Source organism: Calidris pugnax, unplaced genomic scaffold (genome assembly GCF_001431845.1).
Source record: "Calidris pugnax isolate Ruff unplaced genomic scaffold, ASM143184v1 scaffold292, whole genome shotgun sequence".
Lineage (NCBI taxonomy): Eukaryota > Metazoa > Chordata > Aves > Charadriiformes > Scolopacidae > Calidris > Calidris pugnax.
Genome location: NW_015091082.1, coordinates 775,848 through 785,645, shown reverse-complemented (window position 1 = coordinate 785,645; position 9,798 = coordinate 775,848). Strand labels below are relative to the sequence as shown.

The 9,798-nt window shown below is 56.1% G+C and overlaps 1 protein-coding gene across 2 annotated transcripts in view; it reads right to left on the bottom strand.

Moving 5' to 3' along the window:
• Positions 1 to 6: 6 nt before the first annotated feature.
• The window catches only part of CFDP1 (craniofacial development protein 1), a 91,672-nt gene continuing 81,880 nt past the window's right edge, over positions 7 to 9,798 (bottom strand). The window contains exons 6-8 of one of the 2 annotated variants that reach the window (XM_014957387.1): positions 6,549 to 6,609; positions 6,259 to 6,356; positions 7 to 669 (exon numbers count right to left, since the gene is read on the bottom strand). In XM_014957387.1, coding sequence (XP_014812873.1) covers positions 579 to 669; positions 6,259 to 6,356; positions 6,549 to 6,609 — 250 coding nt within the window. In that variant the 3' untranslated portion in view covers positions 7 to 578. The remainder of the gene's footprint in view (positions 670 to 6,258; positions 6,357 to 6,548; positions 6,610 to 9,798) is intronic. The other variant, XM_014957388.1, reaches the window with a different exon arrangement.

Sequence of the window (9,798 nt, the reverse complement as noted above, 5' to 3'; positions counted from 1 at the left end):
CCCAGCATCATCAGACCCCACAAACAAGTAGAGACAGTTCGGCTTTGTCCGGGCAGGAGCGCCGCGGGGCCGGCGGAGCGGGGAGAAGGGCTCCAGCCCCAAATCCCAGGCCTTGCACATCCACAGCAGCCACCAGACCTTCCTGCAGCTCCTCTCCCAACCGAACACACCAGAGGAGTCTTAATCCAGGCTCCAGCACCGTTCCTCCCCCCCACCCCCAAGCCTCGGGGGCTCCTCCTCCTGCCAGAAGCACCCGGGGGTTGGCAAAGGATGGGTGCCACCATCTCTTCTCCTTGGAAAGCCGCCTCCCAGAATCCCGTCGGTCTCTCCTGTCGCCTGCTGGACCCTTTAACCCTCAAAGCGTGCCCCCTGCCCACTGCCAAACCCCCTCCCCAAACTATTACAGTAAAAGGAAAAACCCGTACATTGAGACATACAGGCTGAGTCTCGGGTGGAGAGCGGGTTCCGTGCCCGGTGGTCCGGTGGTGGCCGGCAGCCCCCAGCCAGCGCTCGGGCACAGAAGGGAGCAGGATCCCCTCTCCCCTCGTGCCCCCCCGCCACGGCCACCCCCTGGCACATCAGGGCTTCATCCTGCTCAGTCTGATGTCCCGTTCGATTTCGAACTGCCTGTGATCCACGCGCTCCAGGAACGCCTTCCTCTCGATGTACCTGCGGGCAGACAGAGGCAGGGGCTGTGAGCAGAGCCCCCAGCAGCCCCCCACCCCCCCAGCCAGGGGCAAAGCCCACCCCAGGGGATGAGCAGGGAGAGAAGGTGTCATCCTCCTCACTCCCTCTCCCTCCACGAGCTGGTCACTGCACTGAACGTCTCCTGTGGACACCAAAACTGCTCCGTGGTGTCTCCTTGAGAGGTCTGGGGTCCCCACAGTCCCCACTGGAGCTATGGGTTGGCTGCTTCTGCTTCCAGCTCTTGCCTTACAGCTGAGAAATGACCTTCAGAAACAACCTGAGCGGGTTCAGGGCAGGTCCTGGGCAGGAGAGGCAGCTCTGAGGCATCTCCCAAACCCCACCGCGGAGGCACGGCCCCCATGATAGGGGCTGGTGATGGGCCCAGGGACACAAAGAGCATCACCCGCTGCAGCTCAGGGAGTCAGGCCAGGGGTTTCCCAGCCCCAGACCAGCTCCTCAACCACCGCTGAGTGTTTACTCCTCCCTCTCAGGCAGGCACCTGAGCGCTGGGAGGGAGAAGGCAGGCAGCCTGCGCCTGGAAAAGCACCTTCCCGCTCATTAACGGCGTGAGCAGCTGAATTTTAATGTACCCTGCTGCAAACCCTTGCCACAGATAGCCCGGGGCTGTGCTACTAATTAACCTACAGAGGGAGTGAAATTGCAATTCAAAACAGGAGCTGTAATTGAATCATCACAATTGTTTGGCGTTTGTTCCAGGGTGGCAAACGCCGGGGCTGTCACCACAAGGTCACGGCGCTGGTGGATGCAGGAGCCGCCGCGTCGGGCACCTCTCTGCCGGGAACCAGAGAAACACATTGCCTGAAAGCAGGAGGACCGGAGGCTGCAGGGAAGAAAGAGCAGCTCTGGGGGTTTTCCAGGCTCCCCGGTGGATTTCCAACTGTGTGGAAAGGTTGAAACCCCTCCTCCCACCACCAGCCGTGGTCCCTCTGGGATGGAGGGGCTGCACTGCCTTCGGTGACGGGGTCTCTGCTTGATGCTACAGACTTGACTGCGCTTTATGCCACTATTGAACCAATGCCACAGACTCTGCCATGCTTTATGCCACTATTGAACTGATGCTACAGACTCTGCCACGCTTTATGCCACTATCAAACCGATGCTATAGACTCTGCCATGCTTTATGCCACTATTGAACCAATGCCACAGACTCTGCCACGCTTTATGCCACTATTGAACTGATGCCACAGACTCTGCCACACTTTATGCCACTATCAAACCAATGCCACAGACTCTGCCACGCTTTACGCCGCTATCGAACTGGCGCCGATCGTGCTCCCAGGAGCAGGGAGGTGCCTTTGCCCTTGCTGTGAGGGACAGCCCTGACGCTCCTGCCCGCCCAGCCGTCACTGGGAACGGACTAATCCGCACTCATTTCTTGCTGCCACCCCCTTTCCCATCACCTCCCCAGCCCGTCTCGCACCGACACAACTGGGTCAGCTCCTCTCCGCCGGCTGCCAGGGGCTCAGCACGGCCTAACGCTGAGCTGCCTGCTGGGGGGGGGGGATTTTTCTGGCCCCCCCTCGCCATCAGGGGAGGGCCATGCACCGAGGTGTCCCCCCAGGCGGGCTCAGGAAAGGCCAGGGGAGTGTCACTTCCCTTCACCCCCACGAACCCGCTCCCGGGGGCCGAGCTCGGGGAGGCCACGGGAAGGAAGTGGAGGAACTGGGGGGGGGGTCAGGTTGTACACGACAGGGGCGTGTGGTTTTCCTCCCCCTCCGCTGCCAAACACCAACCCCAGTCACGGCCGGGGAAGGTGAGGGACCGCTGTTAACCTGGGGACAGCCCCCAGCGCTCGGGCAGCCACAGCCCAAGCTACTCCATCTGAAGCTCCTTCAAGTCGTGACTCCCTTCTTCCAACCCCAGCAAGGGGTCAGTGCCTTCCTCCTCCTCCTCCTCCTCCTCCTCTTCTCTCCATGCCTCACCAGCGGGCAGGGACTGGCTCCTGGGGGGATCGATACGGATCACGAGCCAGGAATGCGGTCTCACAGCTCTGCATGGAGGAGGAATGTTCCCCCCGTGGCGTTGGCCTTGGCCGGCCACAGAAAAGTGCCGTGGGGGCCAGAGCGCACCCCCACCCCCCTAAGGCCGCGCACACACCGTGGCTTATGGGGCAGGTAGCCCAGGAACAAGCCCAGCCAGCTTGTACTACAAGCATAAGGGGGCTGGAGGTCCTGATGGACACAGGCAGGGAAGCAGGTGGTCTGCAGGGTTGGTGTGCCCCAAACACTGTGGCTCCGTCTCCAGTTCCCTCTCTGGTTCTCTCTCCAGTTCCCTCTCTGGTTCTCTGGTTCCCTCTCCAGTTCCTTCTCTGGTTCCCTCTCCAGTTCCCTCTCTGGTTCCTTGGTTCCCTGCTTCCCTCTCCAGTTCCCTCTCTGCTTCCCTGGTTCCCTCTCTGGTTCCCTGGTTCCCTCTCTGGTTCCCTCTCCAGTTCCCTCTCTGGTTCCCTCTCCCATTCCCTCTCTGGTTCCTTGGTTCCCTCTCCAGTTCCCTCTCTGGTTACCTGGTTCCCTCTCCAGTTCCCGCTCTGGTTCCTTGGTTCCCTCTCTGGTTCCCTCTCTGGTTCCCTGGTTCCCTCTCCAGTTCCCCCTCTGGTTCCCTCTCTATTTCCCTCTCTGGTTCCCTCTCCAGTTCCCTCTCCAGTTCCCTCTCGGGTTCCCTCTCCAGCTCCATGCTGCCAGAACAGCAGTGCAAAGTGCAGGGGTGAGGCACAAACACCCCTCCTGCCCTTCTCCAAATAAATAACCTTTGCTACCCGAATCGATAACCCACCCGTAAATTATCAGCCCGTGCGGAAACAGGGCAGCTGCCACGCGGAGGAAGGTAAATTCGTTAGTCTCTGCTAACGAGGGCAGCTGTGAACCGCCCTGGGGGTGGGGGGGGTTTCATCGGTGTCCCCTGCCAGTCACCATCCCTCACCCAGCGCAGCCCGAGCGGGGCTGCTCCCCCGCTGGGTCTGCCCTACAAAAGTGGCCCAATTTAGAGGCCCCGTTTCCATTTTATAAAGCCCACGGGAGAGAGGGGGAGAGCTGCCTCCCCTCCTCCCTAACAACCCCTCCTGTGGAATCCGGGATGGGCCCTCGGGATCCATCCTGCTGCTGGGGGGGAAATGCAAATCCCTGTCAGGGGCTGGCGAGGGTGAGGACACGGCCACGGGGCAGCACGTGTCCCCTCTGCCTCAAGAATCCTGGGGCCAGGCCACGGAGCACGTGTGGCTACCAGAGAAGGGCTGGGGAGGTCCCAGGCACAAGGAGCTCTGGGCTGCAAACAGCACCTTCTGCAAAGTTACTGCAAAAAAATAAGAGAAATGGAGCCTGCCTTCCCTTCTGAGCAAAAAAAAATGCCTCCTGCCCTCCCCTGGACACACGTGGGCCATCTCTGCAGCGGGCAGACACCTCCAGGGGTGAGCTGTGGCTTTCCTCCTCAGGCAGATGGTTTTAATCACAAAGCAGGGCAGGCAGGGACCAAAGGTTCCTAACGCCCGTCGGGCACCGGGGATGAAGGCAGAGCCCTGCTCCCTCCCATCCTGGATGGAAGGGTTAACAACTGCTCCTCAGGGTTTTTATAGAGGTGTGTAAATGATTGCCTGCTGAAGGGTGAGCAGAGCCTGCGTTATCAACGGGGGAAGAGGTGGCTGCAGAAGGGACAACAAGGTTCCTGCAGAACGACCTGTGTCTGCCCCATCTGCGCCCCGAGCGACCTGCCTGCCCAGCACAGACGGTTTTCTGAGGACTCCCACGTTATCAGGGGGGGCTTCTCTTTGTGTAATGACAAAAATCACTTGCCAATAGCCCAAGCAGATTTTCTAGCCTGGGATGTGAAGGGCAGCAAAACCCAGAGCTGTCCAAGTTTTAAAACGCTCTTAAAATTGCTGTTTTGCTTTGCTCATCTTTTCTTTTTTTTTTTTTCCAGTGTGCTGAGCCCTTCTTCAGCCTTCAAGGACCATTACGTTAGTGTCTCCGGAAAGGTCTGCCAGGCGTGACGAGCGAGCTGTCCCCTGGTATGGGGTGGGAAAGGAGACAGCACTGCCCAAGAAAGGCTGACAAAGGTTTGCACAGGCAAGAGGTGCCACAAAACGCTCGCGCAGGGGTTGTCTGGGGTGCTCAAGGTCCAACTGAGAGCGAGATGGACCTTGATTCGGGCTGATTGGGGAAAGAAACAGTGCGGCCCAACAATCGGGAAGAGATGGTTTGGCTTTTAATGGTGGTACCACCACCTTCAGCCCGGTCTGGGGGAGCCAAAGGTGTTACCACGCTTGGCAGCCATTCAGGACATCTGCACAGGGCAAATGGTCGCTCCCCATCCCATCCAGGTGCCACAGCCAGGAACAGAGCCCTTCCCTGCAGGTGGGTTCTCCCAAAGCAGCCTGCAGCTCCTGCTGGTGCTTCATGGGGGAAGCTCACCCTCCTCCTCCTCCTCCTTCTCCATCTCAGAGGCCGGTACACGGCCTGGCTCTGCCTGCGGGCTCCTGGCACGGGCTGTTTCAACACAAAGCCTTGCCTTTGGGGCTCTGGCCACAGCAGCCAGCATTGGGGACGGTCTGGTGCACGTGTCCTCTGGCAGGTGATGCACATCACCTACCTCCATGGACCTCAGGGATCTGGGAGGAAGGCCCTGTCCCTCCCTCCCCACCACTCCTACGGGATTGCTCTACTCCTTCAAGGACAAGTGGCCAGAAACGAGATGGGGGCGGATCTGAGGGAGAAGGTGGTGCTGTGGAAGGGCGCGAGACCAAGCTGTAAAACCCCAACAGTCACCAAATACCTACTTGAAATACAAAATCCAATCGGGTGGAATGCAGAAGCCCTGAGTTTTTCCCGCAGAGTGAAAGAACAGCTTACAAGAAAAATGCATTTCATGAGCTGCCCACTAAGCCGGTTACGTTTTCCCAGAGCTTAGCAAAGCACTTGTAGTGAAAACGCCACTTCTGATCTTATTATCCTTCCCTGCAGTGCACGTTATTAACTTTCTGTGTTATTTACAGCACCGCCATTTAGTTTTACGATACTTCCATTAACTTCATTGGAGTGAACGTTGCTGGATGCACACAATCAGCACCCAGCGCTGCCATAATCTTTAAGGCACCTTTGCCAGCTGTTCTGGGTTTGCATATATCTTTACGTGGGAGGAGGGAGGACAGAGGCAGCTGGAACATGTCATTTGAAGAACGGAACAAAAAACATACCTCCCAATTTGAAAGTTTTTTTTTTTTAAAAAAAAACAAAACCCAACAAACAGGTCAAAGGCAATTGGGTTTCCTCATGGGAGCGCAGCATTAGACCGGGAGGGTCTAATTAGGACAGGAGGGAAAATAAAGCCCAGCCAGACTCTACTTGAGCTGGCCTTGAAGAGCTCATGAGGTTGTTAGCGGAGAGCAGTAGGTGCTTGCAGACCTACCTGTCCCCCTGTGGTACCTACAGCAGCCACCGGCTTTATGTGTCCCTGGAATAAATCCTGAAGAAATGCCAGGGGTTTGCTGGACTCTGCAGCAGGTGATGGAGTTCCTACACGTATAGGAAGTGGTGGGCTACTACCAGGTAAAGTCCCCCTTACCCGTCTTTGCCTCGGTTATGGATCGCCAGCTCCTCCACAATCCCCTCCTCCTCCTTGAAGTTCTCCCAGTCCAGTTTAGATTTCTCCAGCGTGCTCATCTTCTGCTTTTTGGAGCCGGGACTCTGCAGCAGGTGATGGAGTTCCTACACGTATAGGAAGTGGTGGGCTACTACCAGGTAAAGTCCCCCTTACCCGTCTTTGCCTCGGTTATGGATCGCCAGCTCCTCCACAATCCCCTCCTCCTCCTTGAAGTTCTCCCAGTCCAGTTTAGATTTCTCCAGCGTGCTCATCTTCTGCTTTTTGGAGCCGATCTTCCCCAGGAGGCTGCTCATGCCGCTTGGCCTCTTCACCCTGATGGAGATGAGGAAGGGAACGTTACTCAAATGTGGGGAGAGGGCGTCAAGCGAGCAGTGAAAAACGGAGCTGAGAAACGTCAGGAGTGAGAGCGGGGGCCTTGCTGGTGGCGAGCCACCTCCACTCAACAGATGGCCACCAACTCCAGGCAGCCTGCAAGGTCACACTTCCCGCAGATCCTGCTCCGCCGTTCCCTGGGAAGCAGCAGAGTTCATTACACACATATCTCAAGTGCTCCCTTTTTTTTTTTTTTTTTTTTTTTTTTTTTTTGAGAAGGAAGGGAACGTTACTCAGATGTGGGGAGAGGGCGTCAAGCGAGCGGTGAAAAACAGAGCTGAGAAACGTCAGGAGAGCGGGGGCCTTGCTGGTGGCGAGCCACCTCCACTCAACAGATGGCCACCAACTCCAGGCAGCCTGCAAGGTCACACTTCCCGCAGATCCTGCTCCGCCGTTCCCTGGGAAGCAGCAGAGTTCATTACACACATATCTCAAGTTGTCCCTTTTTTTTTTTTTTTTTTTTTTTTTTTTTTGTGTGTGCATGTGTGTGTGAAAGGGCTTTTTCATTTATCTTCTGAAGAGAACAGAAAGCTTTCAGGCCAAAAGAGATCATTAAATCATCCAGTTTGACCCCTTGTATATACCCAGGCCAAGCCATTCCACTGATCACCTCTGTGCTAAGCCCGGTTCTTTGTCTCCGGTTTAAAGTGTTGTTTTCTGGAAGGGATCCAGGCTTAGTGCGTCACCAGCGCTGACAACACATCTAGGAATTAACCGTTTCGCTGGTGTCGACACGCCTGTTCTCAAATGGATTTGGTCTAGCTTGAGGTCCTGGTGGAACTGCTGCTCCTTACTCGGAACCTAAGGCTCATTTCCCACCCCGTTCAGCAGGAGGAACCACCTTGGTCTTTCATCTCCTTCTTCTTAGAGGACCGAAATCCCACCAGCGTGGCGGGGCCCCCACGTCTCCCCTTTTGTGCTGGGAAATGCACACAGAGGCAGCGGGGTCAGCCGGGTTGCCCTCCGAGGAAGAACAATTCTCAGGGCTAGGAACCCGTAAAACAAACTCCTATTAACCCCTTCTTAAACCCACCCCCTCCCAAGGAGAGGGGAGCAAACAGCATCCCATTGAACTCTGGTGTTTACACACATTCCAGAGATAACTTCAGGTCTGCAGGGCCTTTGCCTCTGCAAGAAGCCGGAGAGGAAATGATTCTCGTTCCTGAGAGATGGAGGAATTTGGGGAACGGGGAGGGGGGCAGAGGGGGGAGGAGGTAGGGGGCCAAGGAAGGCAGCCAGGTGAGCTCGGCAGACGGCTCTCCCATCTCTCCTGCCCAGGGGTAGCCGCTCTGGGGAACGCATCCAAAGCTGTCCTTATCGCATCGTTAGCATGGTTTATGCTTCCATAATTTGCAAGCCTCTAAAGGAAAATAATTCCGCAGTTTATATGGAATTAGATCAAAGAAAAGAACATCTTTGTAAGCCTCAGTCAGAAGATTCTCAATGCAAGAATGGCTGGGATGGTCTCTTGGGGTTGCAGCTTCCTGACATAGATACATTTGGGCTACCAACCCTGGATTAAGGGCATCTTGGCAGGACAAAGCTGCCTGCCCTTCCTCATACTGCCCAGCCAGAGGAGCAGAAATACCCTCTTTTTTCTTCCAGTCCCTGCCCACTGCTGGAGAACGTGCCAACAGCCCACGCTGGTCACTCTGCGGGGACACAGAGCAAGCTGGATGCTCTTTTATTCTCCTTTAGCCCTGAACGTCTCATCACGATCACACAATAAGCCCTTGATCCTCGCTCAACCTGCGATTCTCTCTTAATTTTCATGACATGATGGCTCCTAGTATCCTTATCTGCCAGCAGCTGGAAAAGTGGTGAAAGGGAGGGGGGCAAAATGTGCAAAGATGGTCTCGGCAGAAGATAAAACCGGAGCGATTTGGTTCCCACACCTGGCTATCCATCCACGACTTCATGTGAGCCTTGCACAACCACCAAACCCAGTATCAGATGCAAGGGAGTGGGAGGAGAGGAGACAGGACAAGTAAGAAGGCAAAACCGAAGAAAATATTGGGCAAGCGTGCCCTGTGGCAGTCCCTGCCCAGCCTGGAAGGCAGGGCCTGCTCCTCCTGCCTGATATTTGCTTACGCTGCACCGGGAGACCTCGGGTTTTAGGGAGGGACTTAAAGTAAAGATGCTCTGAGACAGATCTAGAGAAGGGCTACGGCTGATCCAGCTGGCAACGCTCCTCGCCCCCCAGCCTGGCAGGCAGAAGGTGTTTAAATTAACACAAGGTATTCAAGAACTTATTTCTCTGAATGCGCTTCACAGAATCACAGAATCCCATGGGGTTGGAAGGGACCTCTGGAGATCATCTCCTCCAACCCCCTGCCAGAGCAGGTCCACCCAGAGCAGGTCCCACAGGAACGTGTCCAGGTGGGTTTGAATGTCTCCAGAGAAGGAGACTCCACCACCTCCCTGGGCAGCCTCTGCCAGGGCTCTGCCACCCTCACAGCAAAGAAGTTCCTCCTCATCTTTAGGTGGAACTCCTTATACTCAAGTTTGTGCCCATTTCCTCTTGTCCTATCCCTGGGCACCACTGAAAAAAGACCGTCCCGTTCCTCTTGACACCCACCCTTGAAGTATTTATAGGCGTTGATCAGATCCCCCCTCAGCCTTCTCTTCTCCAGACTCAAAAGACCCAAGTCCCTCAGCCTCTCCTCGGAAGGGAGATGCTCCAAGCCCCTCATCATCCTTGTAGCCCTCTGCTGTCCCCTCTCCAGCAGTTCCCTGTCCTTCTGGAACTGGGGAGCCCAGAACTTAACTTTCCAGACTCACTTGTGCTTACAATTCTGCCTCCCTTTGAAGTGGGAGAAGGAGGAGTGTAGAAATGAGGGGGTCCCATTGTCCCTAGATGTCTCCTAAATGGTTTTGGGTGCAAAAAACCCTGATGGCCTAAGAACCATCTCACCTGTTGAAGCACACTCACAGCAAACCTGCCATCTGCCAGGCCTTCGTGGGTGGGAGCCTCAGGCCGCTGCTCTACAGACCCTGCAGAAGGCAGAGCACACACCTGGAAAACCCACTTGAAGCCGTTTCAGGATCTCTCCTGGCTGCTGGAGGTATCCCTGCCCCACAGACAGAGCAACAAAGCAGGTTCAGGCAGGCTCGCACACGTCGAGACCT